We start from the raw sequence: 19,122 nt of genomic DNA on the forward strand, positions 1-19,122 counted from the left end.
TTACAATTAACCAGCTCATGATATTGTGGTCTCTTCCTGAGATACTTTAGCGCGCCACCCACCACCATGCATACGAGAAGGCTCTCGGCGGCTGTGGCGGGATTATCACCACGCCCGTGGTTACTTAGTTAGTTAACTAATAAGCTGTTGTCCAGCTTGGCGGCTCTTAAGTCAGCCCCGAATTGAGTTCACATCCTATAGGGAAACCAGATGTAGTTTATGGTGCAAGATGTTGAATTTTGGGCGCCTTTATTCTATCTCGTGTCCAGTTCTAGAAAATAGGGCATTTTCCTATTCAGCTTTCTGTATGATTGAGTATTTCAACAATGCGATGTGAAAAATACAATCAAAAAGGCATGTTTGCTATATCCACGGCCCATCAATCTGAAACATCACACTTAAATGTCAGGGAAATCAAGAATGACGCAAGTGAGGAGGGACAGACAAATGATGTCATGGTATTATTGCCACAGCCAATGTTGGGTGACGTACGACCTCAGGTATCATGGCATTTGCAAGTGAGGATATTCCTTTCTTCACAATGCTCTCACAGTGAGTTCATTTCTTCAATTGTGTGAGTATACTGAACCACTCAGTCTTTGCTGTGCTTTGCAATTATGTCCCCTCTCTGGGGTTTACGGAGAAGCGCTAGCGCGGAAAGAGATGAGGAAAGAGAGGGTAGCAATCAGGGCCAAAGGGTTCAGGATGAGAGGGATGTTGATCAACACACTCGTCTCCTCCCTCCAGGAGGTGCATATCTGAGTCCAGATGATCCAGCTGTAAGCAGTACACTTATTTCTACCCATCATCCTACTTCTAACAACTCCTGCAGGTATCTCCTTATAACTTGTGGGGCATTCGCGCTCTTCGCTCTTTAACAGTTCTATTTCTCTTTATTACTCTGATATGGTGGATTCTATTGTTTATTTCTATATTCGTCAGTCCTCCAATGATGAGCACCCGCGGCTCAGGATTCTTTGATTTCTCATTCACAACATTGACGCTTGGCAACCTACTTATTGCCTTAATCTTCTTCTCGGTACCCTCAACACCAATGACAATATGGGGAGTATGGATGTCAGTATTCTTAGCTGTGAATATGTTCATAATACTTGGCGTTGCGCGCCTTCGGGTCGAAGAAGGATGGGTTGGTATAGCATCAGTGGCTTGGGCTACGCTTATATCCTTATACCTGGTGGCTCAAACTCGCACTGTTGCTTGGGGAAAAAGAGAGGAGGAAGAGCGGCTGACCGGACGAGAAGAAACAAGACGGCCACTTCGAGAATGGATTGCTGTTCTCGTTCAGACAATCGTCATGACAGTAACTGCCTTGGTTGCAATCCTGCTTATGTCGACATTGGTTCTTCGCGCAACGGATGCCGGCCTTGCCCCTCCAGGGAAAAGGTATTATGTCGATAACGACAAGTATCAAGTTCATGTCGCCTGCGTGGGTAACGTTCCCGATATACTCACATCAAAAAACAGGACGACTCCAACTGTTCTCCTTGAAGCTGGCAGCGATCCCGCTGAGAATACTTTGATTGAGTGGGTAGATGCTGCTTATAAACATGGATCAATTCCTCGGTATTGTTATTGGGACCGCCCGGGAATTGCATGGTCAGAAAACGCCCCATCACCCCATTCTGCCGGCATGTCCGTCGACGCACTCTCCGAAGCTCTAGCACTTGCGGATGAGGAAGGGCCATGGGTGCTTGTCTCCGCAGGTGTAGGTGGCATATACAGCCGTATATTTTCGAGTCGTCACTTGCGCGATATTAGCGGGATAATGCTCGTCGATGCGATGCACGAAGCGTTTCTTTCTGACCTGGGTAGGCCTGGAAGAGGGTTAATGCTATGGATACGGGGGATACTCTCACCCCTAGGGTTGGATCGCTTAGCAGGTGCCATTTTCAAAGGTCGCACCCGGGAAGATAGGGTATGGGGTAAAAGAGCGTACCAAAATGGGAAATTTATCAAAGCAAAGTTGCAAGAAAGTTTGGTTGCGGACTCAATGACGAAGAGTGAAATATCAAGTGCCCGAAATATCCAAACACCCTCTACACCACTGGTGGTAGTGAGTTCTGGAAGAGAAATGAGAAGAAACAAAAATTGGGCTGAGAAGCAGGAAGATTTAACCAAAATTACTCGGAACTTGATAGCATGGGATATTGTAAAAGGTGTCCCACACCAAGTGTGGGAAACACTTGAAGGGCGAAAAATTCTTGAGAAGAGATTGAAAGAATTGGTCAGAGGAAGCTAAGCTTTTGAGATCAATTTGACCTTCATTGATATTTGTCAAAGGTTTTCACCTTTGCTTATTATTTGGGGCTGGTTTTTTTTACTGTTGTATTGCCTGTCTCTCCTGCCTGTACCATCTTGAGCAATGGCGTGAAGTTTCTGGTGGAATTTATTGTAAGAAGCTGGATCAATGGAGAGTTTCGGTGGTTTTACATTGGTATTCGTAGCATTGAATACCCTGAATTGAATTGTTTTGCTTCAGTTGCCTCACGATGAGTAGTTTATTCGAAGTTCCAGTGGGTCCTAGTCGGGTGCGGATGGTACTATAGTCCGTACGGAATACTCCATAGTAGAACCTGTAAATGCTTAGAAAATTTGCCTTATAAACTCGTAAGGGCTCAAATTCATAATAGCTGGGGAAATGGAGCTTTATAAATCTTCTGAGCAACGCATCATATTCTAAATTCCAATATTTACAAGCCATAGGATCCAAAGTATAGTGTGTTGAAATGAAATTATCTTAACAACCATCTATGATCGCCGCTGTACTCTCCGTAGATATTGCGAGGTTGTTTGGAATTCGTGTTTAGAGGGCGCAAAATTTGGATAGTAGTGGAATGCACACGTGACCAGCTCTCTCGGCCCACCCCAAGCGCCCAGAATGTGCCCAGCATAGACTGGACGTCAATAAATTTCTGACGAAATGTGAACAGTTTCAGTAAAGAGGCAGAAGGTATTTTACAGAGATTGACTGGGGAATTTCCAAATAGTTGGTGACGAATTGCTTTTCTGGGCAGCTATTACTCTTTCTATCTACTTATCCATACAACATGTGGACAAGGCGATTTCCTCACCTCCTCAGTGGGCACCGCATTAAAACATATATACGGCTAATATCACCCTCAGAATCAAATTCGTTACGAGATAAATGGTTTTGAGTCTTTCTTATCAACCGTCACTTTATCTGAGTCATCGGCGGGAACGACAACATCTGGACCCAAGTACTTATGGCCCCGGACAATATAAGCAATCAGTGCAACAATAACAGTAGAGCCCAAAGCTAGTGAGCTCCAATTCATCGACTTCGGGGTAGGGTGTGGCGCGATCGGGAAGGTCGCCGAAACCAAGAAGCAGATAAGAAAACCAAGGGCAACAATATTGATAATATTGCCGCCCAGTTTTCCGAGGAAGAAGACCGGTGGCCTAGAAAGGTTGCCGTATACACTACCAAAATTGCGGTTATGCAAACGACAAAGAATGGCAATAATGTATGAAGCCAGAAGCGCAGTGATAGCGATGGACTGGATGTTAAGGAAAGCCTCTGAGGACCCAAGAGGGATCAGGGCGATGAGGCAGCCAATAAACCATGTCAAGAAAACTGCATTCGCTGGGACATGTTTGCTCGAGGACACCTTTAAAAGCATTGTTAGTACCCATGTGCCCAAAAGGGGACAAAAAAACAAGAAAACAGGAACATACGTGGCTAATCCATTCAGAGCATGGCAGCCCACCATCACGCGCAAATGCAAAAAGCTGACGAGAAGAAGTAGTGTTTGCATTTATGGCACAGAAAACAAGGAAGAAGATGATCAGTGCCATAAAAATCAAGGTAGGTATGCGTGATTGAGTTGCATTTAGGATGATTTGGACCCATGGGGCTCCAGTAGGAGTCTCAAGAACTTTTTGCACGTCTCCTACCACAAACATGGATGCAAGGAGAACCATGAAACCAACAAGGTAGTTCACGCCTGCAGTCATTAACATTGCCCGAGGGAGATGTCTTGATGCATCCTTAAGCTCTTCTGCCAGGTGGACCGCAGAATCGGACCCGATCATAGTAATGACCGGGCCACTCATACCCACAAAACAGGCAGAGCCGATACTCCCCCATCCCGCGTTGTCTTGAAAAATGGTGAAGACTTCTTTGGCACTTGAACGCTCTCCCATGACCAGCAGCACAATGAAAATTGCAAAAAACTCCAAGATATATAGTGCAAAGACAAGACCCTCAATCCCTGGCATTTTCCTAGCAAAGAATGTGTTGAAAAGAACAGCGAGCGTGCAAATGGCTATTGTTAAGACAACAACGTGCCATGGCTTGGGAGTATACGAATCTGAAGCAACCACTGCAAGTGCTTGTATTGTCGCTCCGCCAACATTCGCTGGGGCCGAAACTGCAGTCTGCCATCCCAAAGCACACATCCATCCTATTCCAAACTTATGTCAGAACCAATAGAGTTTCAATTACTCACATAGGACACCAACCGACAATATAGCTTGCAATTTTTCGCCATTTTTTAGGGGCAAAAACTGCAACCCAATGATACTGACCACCCGCAGTGGGTTCACTTGGTCCATCAGCCATGAAAAATAGTCTCTATAGCTTTGAAGCACTCACAGTGATGCCATTTCGGCCATTGAAAGAACTACAGTGAACATACCAACACATACCCCCAAATATACCCAGATCGCACCGGCTGGACCGCCATTTGTAAGGGAAAGTGCTGATGTACTGCTCCCAGTAGTCAATTGTCTGCAAAAACCAGTAATCTACTCCACTGTAAGGAAACAGATGGAAGACTTTGCTTACAAGAGCGAAAATGGCCAGGTCAGACCGAGAATAACTGCATATCCGGCAAGAGTGACAGTGCTGTAGACTCGCTGTGATTATCAGCAGGGATTTAGCAATAACATTCTATTGCGGGCATGGACTTACATTCAGTTGCTGCAGTTTACCCATGCGCCTCATGTCCTCTGCATCGTGCACTGTGCCAGGCAGCGGCCCCTTGGAGGCATGGCCGGGAGTGTTCATCTCAACCTCGTCAACACCCATGTTTGAGAGCAAGCAGATTGTGCAACACTCCTAAAAGAGGGCTCCTGAACAAAGACTTCGTCGGTTTTGTTGGGCATGGGGAAATGTAACAAATACGGAGTACAGAAATGATGGGATGGACGGAGGGAGGGTCTTCAAAATCACTTTGTTGACCCCCCTGCTCTGCTTCGTCCCCGCTACACAGGCTTCGTAATGTGAGAACACTCGGTTGGCTACCATGCATTCTGCAGGGGTGGTGTTCACAGCCGCTTGGCAGAGTTTACCATCCTATGAGGCAAAGATGTCTGCGGGCGCTGGCTGTCCCGAGCCCGCGGAAAATCCTAAGTTCGGAGCTTTGATACTCCACACGGCGCATTCCACGCGAGTTTTCAAACTCTGTACTCCGTACGGAGTATAGTTATCTCTTGCCCAGATAGCCCTTCTGCCGGGTCATACTATTGCTTGCTATGCCAGAATAAGGCCAGGATCCCGTGTCCATCGCTACTAAAATTGTTAAATCTCAGCCGTTCGCGCAAATAATCTCCCTCTCAGCATGAAGTTTGAAGCAATTCGCTATCTCCAATTGGCTGTAAAAGAAGAGACGCCGGCCTATGGGCCGCTTTTAGGCACGGATAAGCCTTCCGTGCTTAGCGTGCTTTTGTGTGGCTCAGACCAGTTCTAAATTCTGCTCCGAGAAAAGGTTTCGTGGAGGCCCATGTCCATGGCCGCTCTAAATGCCGCCGTTTCTCTCGGCACCCCGAAGGCGTTGAGCTTAAGCAACCGATTCCGAGCTAAACAGGCGGTTTCCAAATTTTAGCCTCTCAAGCCCTCAAGATCTCGGGTTGTCTTCTGTTATAGTTCCCAGAATTAACTAGTTGTTTTTCAATGCAGCCGGGTCCCTGAGCGGAGAAGCAAAGTGAAATCGACCCAACTACATTAAAGTACGAAGCCATGCCTGTCGTTCTGCAAGGTCCTATTTCCAAGCTAGCTCCGGCACTTGAATTATGCTCCCCGTTGCTCGAATCCCTGGCCTCCTTTCAATTTCTTGGGGATGTTAAAGATTTGAAATACGGAACAAATGTGACTGATAATATAAATGTGAATTCCGTATAATTTCTGAGGAGTACCAAGTCTCTGGGACTTTTTTCTTGAAAGTCTCCAGAAAAATGCTCAGTGGGAATTCAAGCTGCAACTTCGTTGGACCTTCAAGCATATCAACATTGAGCAGTCGCTGGGATGGAGGCCGTAAAGGGCCCTGGGCGTATGACTAGCTTATCAGAAAACAACCACCAGCCATGGCTCTGGTTTGCTCATATGTTTGCTCTAATATTTGTCTTCCTGGCAGCCGTCATACGAGCTCGAATCAAGCGAAGACACTATGGGCTTGAAGATACGGTGCTCCTTATCAGCCATGTAAGTTGTCAACATCTAACTCACAGGGATGCCAATACATGCCTTGACACAGGTTGGATGGCCCAATAACCCTCATCTGCTCTTAGATCTTATACCTTGCATATTGGATTGTCCTTCTTGTTGCGATCCTGAGCTCCCTCGGGAAATCTGGAGAGATTTCAAGCCGAGTCAATATTGCGAAAGTGTCAAGAGTAAGTGGTTCCAGAGCCTCCGTAGATATACTATTACTGACAAAGTCTCATTGGCAACAGTTGATATTCGCAAGTCGAATAGTGTTGACACTAGTCCTTTGCACTGTGAAACTTTCAAGCGTGCTTCTCATTTACAACATCTTCATAAAGTCCGTGGACCCTTCATGCGTGTCGTTGTACGTCATTATTGGGTTTATCGCAGCTCAGGGGGTCGTTGGGCCGATAACCATCTCAGCCGGTTGCTCTCTGGATTGGATACCACTCGCCGGAGATAAATCGGCCTGCTCAAATATCGTACGTCCCTCATGCTATATCATTATTGTCATCCACTAATTATATGTGCAGGTGCCGCGCTGGATTATTTTCACGACCTTTGAAACTATGTTGGAGTGTGCACCTGTTTTCCGAGTAGTATCTCAGGTTTTAAACTTGCAGGTTGTTACAAAGACAAAGGTTTTTGTAATAGCGGCGTTTCTAACCCGGCTGATGTGAGTTCTCTGAGCTTTCTTTTTTTCCAGACACTTTGTAAGTCGAATACTAATTATTACGAAGAGTATTGGTTCCAGCTTGGATCCATTTAGTATGTTACCGACGTTTTTTACAACACGGAAGTGACAATATTGGTATTGTGTCGACTATCATTTCCGAAGAGCTATGGGCAAGTGTGGCACTTGTATCAACCTCCATCCCGGTTTTGATGCGAGTAGCGAAGAAATTCTCCGTGTCAAGGGAGATAGGCGAGACGACAGCTCGGGGATCTCGCTCTAACAAATCACGAGCAACAAAAAAGACCCCCAACCCTAGCTTCGAGATGGCTTCAGCAAACGGGCATGGCAACTGGCAACCGCACAAGAACCAGGAGGCGTCGTATCTGCACCGGGATAATTATAGTGTGGCAGTTCTTCCAAGGAAATTGGCCCCAGAGTCTATCACCAGTACGAGCGAATCGCAAGTCGGTATACTGCGAGAAATCCAGGTCGAGATTTCATCGCTCCATATAGCTAAGTCTGGACCTAGAAGTCCCACTGTACTTTGAAATGATCTCTTTCCCGAAGTTTGGTAACCATGAGAGGGCCCGCAATGACCATTGCTGATGAGGGGCTTCATGTGAATAGTCAAAGCGAAATTGGGCGTTGTGTTCTTCTCTTTTTCATCTCTACTTCTTCCACGAGGACCTTGAAAAACTGTGGCATGAAGTATAGAACGGGGATATTATGATGGGGTTTTTTGTTCTTACCTGACAAAATTTGTGACTATGTCGCTGGATCATTATTATTATTCTTATTATTCTATACTTAATCATAGTTGCTCTGTTTTGACTTCGGGTCCAAGTCCTAATAATAGCTAAATTCATCCTAATAACAGACTTCACTATCGAGGTGAACATACTCTCTCATGCGGAGAATATTCTTCACTGGCGGTGCCTGGCATGTGGGATGGAAAAACGACACCGGGAGATTGGCCGCTGATACCCAGGCCTCTGGGAGGGCTTCCTGCACCTGAAGCTTTGTTTTTTCTTATTTCTCGTTTCACCAAAGCAATGAGCCGTGCCATAGCAAAAAAAGCAATACGAAGGCAGGGGGAGCACGAGCGAAACATTTCTTATCTGGCTGAAGAGGAGAAAAGCTGTCTTAGATGATTGCATCGCGGCAGCTCTATATTTATTACTCTCCTCGGATCTTAAGTAAATCATCACCGGTTCATATATTTATTACCTGGCTATCTCTTCGCAGCAAAAGTTTAGCTTCAAGCTTCTCAGGTCAACATGCTTAAACCGAACGTGTAATTTTAATACCAGGATAGAGTGATGTTTTATAGAAGTGGATGTACTGATATACCCTGCACTCATATAGTAAATCTTAACAAATTTTTCTAGGGGAATTTCACTTGTACGTTCTTCTTTATGAATATGGGTGACTGTTATGTAATTTCTAGCTCATAACTTAAAATTATTCAATCCCTAAATTGCTTCTGGGAGAGTTCTTTTACTAGAAAGATGTAGTCAGAAGCTTCAGTCACTTGCAAACTGAATTCTGAGGTTATTCTCTAGTCCAAAACCCAGGTATATTAATGAAGTCTCTTGCCCCTGCATATACCGGCAGATATCTGGCAGATAACCAATAAGGTAGTCAGGCAAAGGGTAGAAGAAAAAGAACGAGTGTTTTTGCGGGAAAGAAAGAAGTATAATATCGCGTCGGTACACGCCAGCTTTATGATGCCCACGGGCTCACACTGTATGGGAGCGACCTTACAAAAACTCTGTTGAATTTCTTTTCCTTTTTTTCTGCTTCATCACTAGCCAAATAGTTATCCGAATATCACTCAGAAAAAAAGCATATCACACCCTCAAGGAACAATAATATTCAAACGGTATGCTCCAGGCATTTCTTCTCGTTATTTGCACTAAAAATGGGGAGAATCGTGCTAGGCGAAAAGTATTTTACGGGTAAGGATGTACGAAGGGCCGGACGGAAGACGCGAGCATGTGGGACGGAGAGAAAGAGGCTTATTCTAAGCTAGCCCCCTTAAACCTCTTAGCAAGCTGATCATTCTCGGAATTAACAATCTTAGGGGAGAAAGTTTGACGGTGAGAATGGTTAAAAGAAGCATTCTCTGAATCAAATGGCCAAGAACGTTTAGGGGGCGGCTCACCGCTCTCCTGAAGGATGGTTACCAAGGTTGCCCATCCTGGGGTATTAATCAACTGGACACTATCGGCGGGGTCATGACTTCGGGCGACGGTACAGAGAAGAGCTTCCTCTTCCTGAGATGATATAACTTGAGTCAACCCTAATCACAAAAGCGTACATGCAGGAAATGGAAAGGGTTGCTTACCTTGCTAAGAATACCAAGCCCGCGGAGGAAGCAGAGGAGGTGGAAATTTGACACGGCGCGGATGGCGGCATCCGGATCGGTTTGTGAAAGGAGTCTTTTGGCAACTGCTCGGATATCTTGCGATTCTCCAATGAAATCTCGGTTTTCAATGGGAAAGGTGCTATCGGTAAATATGCACGAAGGCTCAGTCGGAAAGCCGTGAGTCAAGGTGACGAAGAGATATTCAACAGGAAAAGATGGTTTAGCGTTCTCCTGAACTTTCGCACCATATTCGTTGACCTTCCTATAGAATACTTCGGGTATGTAACGAGATATGCTGGTATCTGCATTCTCCAACTCACTCTCCACTTGCACCAACATCACAGAAGGGTCTGCAGAGGGCTCAACTATGTCTGCTCTCACCATTTCAACAGCTGAATTGGAAGCCTGATATGCACTAATGGAAATAGCACCGTTCTCATCTCCGCTCAAGACACAGGTTATGAAATTCGAGCCAAATCGGCCTGTTTCGCTCCACTTGCTTGGTTTAGGATACCGTGCTTGGAACTGAGCCGCAAACGTAACTTCAAGGGACGATAGGTAGTAAGAGTCAATATGTCTTCGACATATGACTGTTCCATCTCCAGCGCCAGAGTCCAAAAGGTCAGTAAAAATAACACCTACCTTTTCTAGGCCACATAGCCCAGCAACCCCATCAATGTCATTCTCATTCTCCCATTCACGAAGAGTGACACCATCTACTTCATCGGCCTGTGGAGGTTCATAGATAGCCTGAACAACTGCCTTTACACCAAGAGGAACTTCGGAATACTCCTCATATGTGCCATATAAAAACCCAATTCGTTGGGCACCTGATTTCCGCCAGAAGTCAAGTAGCGAATTAATAAGGTCTGGTGACGAGAACTCAACATGGTCAACCATCCGAAATTCCTGTGGTTGTAATGTGATGGCACTAGGTTGGCATTTTGTGCATATCCCTTCGGGCCAAGACGGATGCCCAGAAGGGCAGTCTTTTCGGACTCTGTAGTATGGTTCTGTTAGGGGAGGCATATATGAGCTCTTTAGCTCCGGCTTATTTTTGGATGAGTTGACCTTTCGCAAGTAAGAGTGGAAGGACAGGTGTTTTATCTTCTTATCCATCAAATACTCAGGGGCATATGGCTCCAAGGGCATGCAATAGTCACACATCCCCTTGGGGCCATGCCGACACATCTTCACATCCCGCCCTCTCGGTATCTTGCCATCTTTCTTATCTAAGCGGTTATCCAGATCAGATTGCTGGACAACTTCCCACGGGTTTTTAATTATGGTCGTCGGCGATGATGGCTGCGTGTGCGTGCTCTGGGTGGTAGGCTTGGTTGAACCGCCGTTCGCAACAAAAGGCTGTTCGCTGTATCCAACATACAGCTTATCTCCATGCCTTTTGTCTCACTACGTTATTCTTTGGTTGCCTAGACAGCACCGAGGGCAGTGCTTACTTTAAACCAACTCTCTGTATTGATACACCCTGTAGTAGCTTCACTTTTCTCTCCTCACCGCCCGTACCTATGGGTCTATTTGACAGGCAGATAGAATCAGGATCAACATTCGGAGGCAAGTTTGAAAGGATCTGTCGTAAGGCACGCCTGGAAGTCAGCCCGAGTTTTATATAGTGGGGGAGGTCTGGGGAAATTCTCTAGATGCTTCGATACCTTCGGTAAAAGCGTTGGGAAAAGCTCTGTTGGTGCAACAGTAAGTCGAAATTGGCCGTTTCGGCTTTCAAATCGGAGAAGTAAAGGTCTTGGAGGCGCGGGCATGCTTTCCAGTCGGTAGTATGGCAGCACAAGAAATCTGGTCTGCTGGGATTCCTTGCTTGGCTTCAGTCAAACTGCATAGTGTGAGAGTGATAAGTGAGAGAATGTGCGTAGCGTGAGAGAGCCCCCGCAGAATTTGATACTTAAAAGGCGTGCAGAGTAGAGTCAAGCAGGTGCCTACCTGTTAGCTTGAGGTCGTGGCGGTACTCTGTACATTCCGCTGCTTTAGCAGCCTAGCTTGCGGAGCTCCATTTAAGTTAACGCTGCTTTTAAGCTAATTAGTTAGTTAGTTAACTAGTTAGTTAACTAACTAACTAACTAGTAAATTAACTAGTTGACTACACTGTAATTTACTCCCCAGTTAACAGCTAACTAACATAACTACAACTCTTAACTTGTGGCATGTTTTCCTGGGTTTTGTGTTCTCAGCAGACACATAGCACCATTTCTTTTAATAATAAGTGGTTTTGACGATAAATTATGCTCATTCAATGCCATTTCCCGAAGGGTGACGGCAATTAGGTACATGTATATCACCGCAATGGCATCCGGCATTATTCATATTCTCCTCCTAATTTCATATACAGGAACGGGCTGTTTCCATACCATTTGACTTCTTACTGCCCATCTGCAAAGTTCACCTTCGAGACAGCCTGATAGAACGACTTGCCTTGAGTCTCTGCAAGCTCGATTTCAAGGGCAGAAGGCTGGCGCGAGCCATCGCCAGCCTATAAGAAATCGGTTATTATAGGAACATCAACAATAGCATCATGTAACGGCAGCAGTGGCACTTACGGCGAATGTCCCGGCGCCCCAAGGGCTTCCACCTCTGGTCTCCGTCAGATTCGAAAGTATAGGGAAAGCAGTCTTGTATCCAAGTGGAACAAAAATCATTCCATGGTGGACAAAGGTGCTCATGGCCGAGATTACAGTACTCTCCTGACCACCACCGGGAGTGCCAGTAGAGACGAAAGTTCCGACATATTTACCCCAGTAGCCACCCTTGGCCCAGATGGAGCCTGTTTTATCCCAAAAGGCTTTCCATTGAGCGGGGAAATTACCATAGCGGGTTGGGATTCCGAATAGAATGGCATCGTAGCTCAACAGTTCCTCCGGGGTAACAACAGGATACCGTGATTTGGCGGGAGCATGCATTTTTGTAAGGACTTCCTCTGGCAGGGTCTCGGCAATTCTGAGTGAGATGCACCGTTAGAGGGTATTCTAAAAGATATTGGCAAAGGCGGGGTTGCATGGGGGAGATGATCATCGGAGAAATGTCCGGGGGCTGCCATGGGGGGCAGACGTACTGGTACAAGGTAGCGGCACCTCCAGCAGCTTCAATGCCTCGCTTTTCAGCTTCAGCAAGTTGCTGGACATGTCCGTACATGGAATACTAGGGCGGACGCCTGTTAGCATGGGTCTCTCGGCCACGCGGGGTCGGCGGGGTCACCACATACAAAGACAATTGCAATTCTTGGGGCCATATTGACGATGGGTTGAGTGCAATACAAGCGTTGATGCGATGTCTAACAAGCAAAGCCGAGCGAAGAGAAGTTGGTAGTTGGGTTGTTGTTAGAGCCCGCCGGCCAGCCGCGGGAAGGTGGTTAACTATATTGTTGCGCAAGGCAGGGAAGCCGCAGTCTGGGCCACAGCAAGCTCGCCCACGGCTGCCCGCCGGGAGAGTTACGCAAGCTCGAACTCAATTCTCGCAGCGGCCTCCAGGATTATCAACCACTGACAAATGGCCACAGCACGGCCAGTAACAGGCCTCGTCTGGGTGGGCACGCCATTCTTTTGCGGCCGTGCTCTCGTTAGCAGCCGACGCTATGCTTAGATAAAGCTTACAAAAGTTCTCGAGCGCAGCGTCAAAAAGCTGATGTCAAGGCTGAACCGGCGGCTGCTGACCAACCCTAGCACGAAATAGGCGTCCACGGTACGACAAATCGGCGACCATGCATGCAGCTGCAGGCATTTATCATCGCTGACGGCGCTTTGGTGAGCTTGTCTTGTCTTGTCGGACGCAGGGGATGACAAACCGCCACGCCGATCACTGGGCTGTGCGCTCCACTCCACCCATGGTTGGTCTGGCTTCGACTGATGATGGAGATGTCCTACGGAGTACGGAGTACTCCGTGCCCTACAGTGGGACTGGGTTTGGATGCCCATCCCAATACCCCGTACTATCGCGACTGAGATACGTGGTATTGCATCTTTTGGAAGCCATCTGTCTCACACTGCTCCTGTTTGAACCTCTCACATCTCGCAGCTTTATTTAGGTTCGTGTCACTAAGGGGCTCCTCGGGCAAGTCAACCGGGTGCCTCAGCTCCGGCCCAATGCCTTGAGCACTCCATGCCAACTGTCCATCCAACCCCAGCTCTATACTCTTTGACCGCCATTCGCGTCAGCGCTTGCTCCATTCAACCCTCTGATCCTTGAACCACCGCCGTGATGTCATCTGGGCGAGTGCTGGGTTACGTTGGCGCCGCCACCGCTTTCTGCATCCTCGTTAAACTCGCATCGATTCTCTACCCCCTTCTCCTACCTTCTCGCCTCTCTAAGTACATACGAAAAGACAAGGACACGTACGCTCTCGTCACCGGAGCCACTGATGGGATTGGATTGGGTTTCGCCCGCGAGCTCTGTCGGCAGGGCTTTGGGGTCATTCTCCATGGAAGGAACTCGCAGAAACTGCAGCACGTGCAGGATACGTTGAAGAATGAATTTCCAGACGCAAAGATTCGTCAATTCGTTTGCGATGCGGCCGTCTTAGCCCCTCCTAAGGTTTTCGACGACTTTGCTCGCGAGCTGGATAATCTGAACTTAACTGTTCTTATCAACAATGTGGGAGGTCAAGGGGGAGGCGAGGGCGGCCCATATCAGAGCTACGATCATTACACAAACGATGACATTGACCGAGTGATTAATGTCAATGCTCGCTTCATGACGCAACTAACACGGGTACTGCTACCCATCCTCGATCGCTGCGGACCTAGTTTAATTCTCAATATGAGCTCGTTTGCCGCTGGAGGTATTCCATATGTTGCTGTTTACAGCGCTACAAAGGGCTATGTCAAAACATTTTCAACGGCTCTGGGCATGGAAATGAAAATGCAGAAGAAAAAAATCGACGTGGTGGCTCTCAACGTTGCAGAAGTGCAGAGTGGTAGCCACCAAGTGCAGACAAATTTTTTCATTCCAACAGGGTACAACTTTGCGCGGGCCGCCCTAAAGAATGTGGGCTACGGTAATGGGACGGTAGAGGGCTGTTGGTCACATGCGATTCAAGGAATATTCGTTGGTATGATTCCAGAGTGGATGAGGCAGATGACTGTGATGCAGGCCGTGAGCTCTAAAATGGCAACATTCGCTAAGCAAGCCAAGCACGTGGAGTGAAATATATATTTTGATTTCTCTATACGTTATCTGAAGGTGCATCTTTATCTTTATCGATGAAATTCGAATTTTAATTGGAGCATAGGAAAGACAGAATTGATACCCTTAACGAACAGTGCCTAACTCCAATCCAGGTCTCTAAACGCACAACATGAATTTATATGAAAAATGCTCCCTTTCAAGCACGTATCACAATCATGAACCTCCCGAGAACATTCCACAAACAACCATCATCTGCATCATCCTCCTCCGGTCAACTTCCTTTTTCAGCATCAGCAGACACGTTGCCACAACCAGTGCTTCGTCGATTTCAGCGCCCATCGCCTCGCCATCCAGCATTAGCTCTCCTCCATTACCCGCCGTACACTTCGACGTCCCTTCCGGCCTCGTAGCCTCATTTCTTACCAACTGGGCAATACGTCGGCTAGCAACGCTATTCTTCACCTTCTCCAACACCAAAAGCTTCTTACACACCCATCTAGGATCGTCGCACCTGATATATCGCCACTGAAACGAATCCCCATAGATGGTAGTGAAGTACTGAGTCCGCGACTTCCATTCACTGGTGACTCTGATGGTGGGAGGAGAGTCTTCTGGGATGCCATCGGCTTGCAATCCCTTGCTCGCCGGTTGAATGACCGGGTCTCGATTTGGTCCGAAAAAGTACGAGGTGCTGAGAAGCTCTCCTATTTCGGGCGATGAAAGCGTTGCATCCCCTGAACTGCGCTTGCTGCGCTTGGAGGTATATGCGAGCGATCCATCGGCGTTATGAATCGGGATCTCTAGCTCTGAGGATGGAAGTGGGAGTCGAATGAGGCGGATACCGTGCGCATCGAGGAATAATGACTTGCTTGGGCTAAATGGATGTGTGATAGTAGGGACGGCTGTGGTTGTATCGCTGATGGACCACTTGTTGCCTTTGCAGCTCATGAGTTCCTCTTTGTCTAGCTTCTCTTCATAAGTCATGTTGCTGTATGGAGTGGATTTTATGTTCAACAGAAGGCTTCAGACCCCAGATAAAAGGTAAGACTATGATTTGAGAAAGCCCATTTCTATAAGCATTTTCACTCTACTTTATAGAGCTGGGAGGCCTACCACCACAGCCACCAAGGCTCACATCGTTAGGCATATTGCAACAACTATATATGTAGAACAAGGGCATAGTATAGCCAAAATAGGAATATTTTCGTATTCTTGGCTTTTCAGTGTGTGGTCATAGCCAGTTTCGTGGCGAAGTATACTAAGGTCGTGGCTGTGAAGCGCAACTAAAAATGCTGTGTCAACCAATTATTGCAGTTCACTGCCTTTCCCTCGGCCAGATAAGCGCATCTCCGACAAGAATGATAAAATTGTCTTCTTAATCAAAGCGGTTCAGAATGGGCAGTGCAAGTGAGTTGAGCCGTAAGTAATAACAAATCAACTTTCATCAAATACATGTCACAGTCTGGTTGACCAGAAACATAAGAGTATTAGAAAGATGCCCCGAAAAATAGTATTGGATTGATTTAAAATATTAAATGGATGTAAAGCTTAGGCTGCTTGATAGTAAGCAAAGCTCAAAATGCTCTGTATAGTCCTTTTATCCCCACACATGATGGCAAGCATGATACAGAATATAGGTAGGAAAAAGGTAAAGTTAAGATTCCCGAAGTATGGAAATTTCTTGAAGAGAGCTTCATTTTCAGCTTGATCCCTATTTAACCAGATTGTTTTGTTACTTCCAAGGGGGAATAATCGCAAGAATAGCCGCATTGGAATAGTAAACCTGAATAGAAGCTTCATTGCCATAGATCAATCGATATAATGCCGGTTTTTCGTGGGCTGGTTCATTCACCCAAGTGATCCCAGGAACTCTGATGTTTGGCCAACAGTCCTCTAAGACCTGATGGTTAAATACTATCAGTCATGGGATTTTAGAACATAGAGAAAAACTTCTGGGGAAAATCCACATACGTCTTGCAATGTAATCTCATCATGCCAGTTGGAATATGTATTTGGATGGAAATCAGTTCCCACAACGTCCATTGGTTCTCCGATACTGGAAGGCAGCCGGGTCACATATAGGTGTTTCCACCTCTGGTGAATATCTTCAATATGATGTTGACTTTGCAAGAGTGTATGATAAGTCAAAGGTAGCGAAGTGATATAGTTTTTCTTTTTCTCTGCTTCGCGTTGAAAAGATGCTTGGTCATGATCGCTATATCGACTGCTGTATTTAATACTGTATTTACTGCTGTCCTGTGCCCTGACAATCTCGCCGCCCTATTTGCAAGCATTTAGTATCATGCCTTATTTAATATCTGTGGAAATACAATAACGTACACTGAGAATTGGGCGGACTGTGACCCACAAACCAAGAGATTTTAGGGCCGCGTAGATGGCCATGTCTGAGCCTTTGAGCTTCCGTGGTAGTAGATATTCCGCTTCGTCGCTGGTATGTGGGTATGAATGGGAACAATAAATGCCAATCACTCCGCCTGCAGCAAGAGTCAGTAGAGATAATTATAATCCCAGGTCATGAATTGCTCACCTTTATTCATAAAACGAGGGCTGCTGAGAAGGCTATCCAAGTGGCCATATAGCGGAAGGCTGCAAGGGTCAATAAGGGAGGGCTGGATGATACCTGCAGCTACTGGCTCAGTAATAAACAGGTTATACGTTAGAGTCACACGGTGACCTTCTGTGACACGTTCTATCTCAAGTTCACAATCGCTATAGAATGCCGCCCACTGAATATCAGAAACGGCCTTCTTATCCCAAGCAAACTCCACTGAATCCTCCTGATGTCGGACAATAAGTTTCCCACCTTTATGGGGGACGGTAGGCAGACAACCAAAGATCCAAACTGATTCGAAGAGCGTGGAGTATCCACATGAGCGCGAAATACACCGGAAGGACCGGAGTAAACCTATAAGTATAAATAACAGAGTCCAAGAACTCGAGACACAGGCATTCTCACATTCAATTTATAGAGCTCTGCTTTAACACGACGGAATTCTAGCTGGTTTTGCAGGGTGGAGCTGATATTTGGCAATAAGGTCTGTTCAATGGACTCTAATATGCCAAAATCTGCAGGATGAAAGGTGCTGCAGAAGCGGTCGACGTCAAGTTTCCCAGCATGCCGGTAAGACGGATCCAAGACATCTTGTTGGCCGAGTCCGAAAGTTGCAGGAGTGCAAGTGTCCACTAACATTTGGAAAGAGGTATAGTCAGAACGAGAGTTGTCCTCCGGCAGCATAGTCTTGTAAAGGTCTTTGCCCTCTGAAGTCCAGTAAAAAGTAATGGGCAATGATCCTCGTAGCAAATCATCATTTCGTTGGGTAACGATGTTGACCGATCCGCCACAGGTAAAAAGAGCCTTCGATTCACTGTCTTTAATAATATATCTTAGCTCATCGAGTTGGTCTTTCGGCTTTCCTTCAGCCTGTTCCGTTTCGGAGTTGGTATCAATTTCTTCTCCTACATCAGATTCCACTAATTCTGGGTTTCTTGAAGCTCGTAAAAGGTTTAAGTACGGTTCTTGGTGGATTGCGAAGTTTTAGCAAAAGAAAATTCGCGGCCGTTAAAAATGTCTCTCTCACCTGAATATGCATATTTCAGAACATGGGACTTCATTCCTTTGACTTTTTCTTTGAGCAAGGCGTACTTCTCAAGAGCAGTGGCCGACTCCGGGAAACTGACTTCACCATATTCAGGGACGAGGTTGTCTAAGTCAGCAATAAGTTCTTCCTTAAGACATTGCTTCTGATGCCAGTAAGCAGATAGTTCTTTCTGTGCTTCAGGAGCTTCGATGGTCTTGTTTGGCCTTTTGTTTTTCAAGGCTAAAGCGCGGCTATTGTATCTATCAATACACGCGTCGACCTTGCAATCCTGGAAAAGGGTCAGCATAAGTTTAGGCTAGCGAGTCTTTCAGATGCCCACAATTTTCATTCGTTTCAGAACAATTTGTTTGGCTTCTTCCAACGATTTTTTCATGATACGACGTCGGGAAGAGTGAGACGACATGGTCAGGGAGATAGATAGGGCGTTGAGGTAGAGATTAAGATATCGATTGAAAAAACTGCAGGGTGCTATGGCAGAGAAAGCTTATAGCTCAGGTAGATATCTGGACAGATGAGGAAATCATAGGGGCATTGGAGGTATTTATGTATTTGGCAAAAGAACCCAGCCTTTCACTTTCCTTTGCAAGCTGATCGCGGCTATCGGCGATCTCAACATTTCGAGTGCCATTGATTTTAGGCAGCCGTCGACATTTCCGAAATTTGATGCACAAAATAGTACTGGCCCCGTCTCTAGTGACCGGGACCGAATATGTGGTTAGGTATGGGTGAGACATGGCCAATCGTGCAGTACTGCAAGGGTCAATTCATGCACCTGCATACGGCCAATACAGTCGAGATTCTTTCTTCGCTGCAAGGAGTCCAGGCAGCAGTCTGGATTGAGCCT

The 19,122-nt window shown here is 46.4% G+C and overlaps 7 protein-coding genes across 7 annotated transcripts; 3 read left to right on the plus strand and 4 right to left on the minus strand.

Annotated features, from left to right (window-relative positions):
* Window positions 1-617: 617 nt before the first annotated feature.
* On the plus strand, window positions 618-2,260 carry LOZ57_001089 (uncharacterized protein; the record flags this gene model as incomplete). Its single annotated transcript, XM_049250182.1, has 2 exons — window positions 618-779; window positions 833-2,260. The coding sequence occupies 2 exons, from the start codon at window positions 618-620 to the stop codon at window positions 2,258-2,260; spliced, it is 1,590 nt and encodes a 529-aa protein (XP_049110542.1).
* An 895-nt stretch (window positions 2,261-3,155) lies between these two features.
* Window positions 3,156-5,071, minus strand: LOZ57_001090 (uncharacterized protein; the record flags this gene model as incomplete). Its single annotated transcript, XM_049250183.1, has 6 exons — window positions 3,156-3,650; window positions 3,718-4,445; window positions 4,504-4,586; window positions 4,637-4,771; window positions 4,829-4,899; window positions 4,955-5,071. The coding sequence occupies 6 exons, from the start codon at window positions 5,069-5,071 to the stop codon at window positions 3,156-3,158; spliced, it is 1,629 nt and encodes a 542-aa protein (XP_049110543.1).
* A 1,215-nt stretch (window positions 5,072-6,286) lies between these two features.
* LOZ57_001091 (uncharacterized protein) lies at window positions 6,287-7,690 on the plus strand (the record flags this gene model as incomplete). The annotated part of the gene is made up of 5 exons (XM_049250184.1): window positions 6,287-6,463; window positions 6,550-6,654; window positions 6,715-6,948; window positions 7,000-7,142; window positions 7,207-7,690. 5 exons carry the CDS (start codon window positions 6,287-6,289, stop codon window positions 7,688-7,690), a joined length of 1,143 nt encoding a protein of 380 aa, XP_049110544.1.
* A 1,470-nt stretch (window positions 7,691-9,160) lies between these two features.
* NPL4 (nuclear protein localization protein 4) lies at window positions 9,161-12,766 on the minus strand (the record flags this gene model as incomplete). The annotated part of the gene is made up of 7 exons (XM_049250185.1): window positions 9,161-9,418; window positions 9,490-10,879; window positions 10,968-11,114; window positions 11,904-12,010; window positions 12,078-12,474; window positions 12,590-12,675; window positions 12,740-12,766. The coding sequence occupies 7 exons, from the start codon at window positions 12,764-12,766 to the stop codon at window positions 9,161-9,163; spliced, it is 2,412 nt and encodes an 803-aa protein (XP_049110545.1).
* A 965-nt stretch (window positions 12,767-13,731) lies between these two features.
* LOZ57_001093 (uncharacterized protein) lies at window positions 13,732-14,676 on the plus strand (the record flags this gene model as incomplete). Its single annotated transcript, XM_049250186.1, has 1 exon — window positions 13,732-14,676. One exon carries the CDS (start codon window positions 13,732-13,734, stop codon window positions 14,674-14,676), a length of 945 nt encoding a protein of 314 aa, XP_049110546.1.
* Window positions 14,677-14,871: 195 nt separating this feature from the next.
* LOZ57_001094 (uncharacterized protein) lies at window positions 14,872-15,642 on the minus strand (the record flags this gene model as incomplete). Its single annotated transcript, XM_049250187.1, has 1 exon — window positions 14,872-15,642. One exon carries the CDS (start codon window positions 15,640-15,642, stop codon window positions 14,872-14,874), a length of 771 nt encoding a protein of 256 aa, XP_049110547.1.
* Window positions 15,643-16,390: 748 nt separating this feature from the next.
* LOZ57_001095 (uncharacterized protein) lies at window positions 16,391-18,681 on the minus strand (the record flags this gene model as incomplete). Its single annotated transcript, XM_049250188.1, has 8 exons — window positions 16,391-16,558; window positions 16,630-16,938; window positions 16,999-17,153; window positions 17,207-17,456; window positions 17,483-17,584; window positions 17,636-18,195; window positions 18,258-18,546; window positions 18,598-18,681. The coding sequence occupies 8 exons, from the start codon at window positions 18,679-18,681 to the stop codon at window positions 16,391-16,393; spliced, it is 1,917 nt and encodes a 638-aa protein (XP_049110548.1).
* Between the last annotated feature and the right edge of the window lie 441 nt (window positions 18,682-19,122).

This window comes from Ophidiomyces ophidiicola (genome assembly GCF_022830035.1).
Source record: "Ophidiomyces ophidiicola strain CBS 122913 chromosome Unknown scaffold_3, whole genome shotgun sequence".
Classification (NCBI taxonomy): Eukaryota; Fungi; Ascomycota; class Eurotiomycetes; order Onygenales; family Onygenaceae; genus Ophidiomyces; species Ophidiomyces ophidiicola.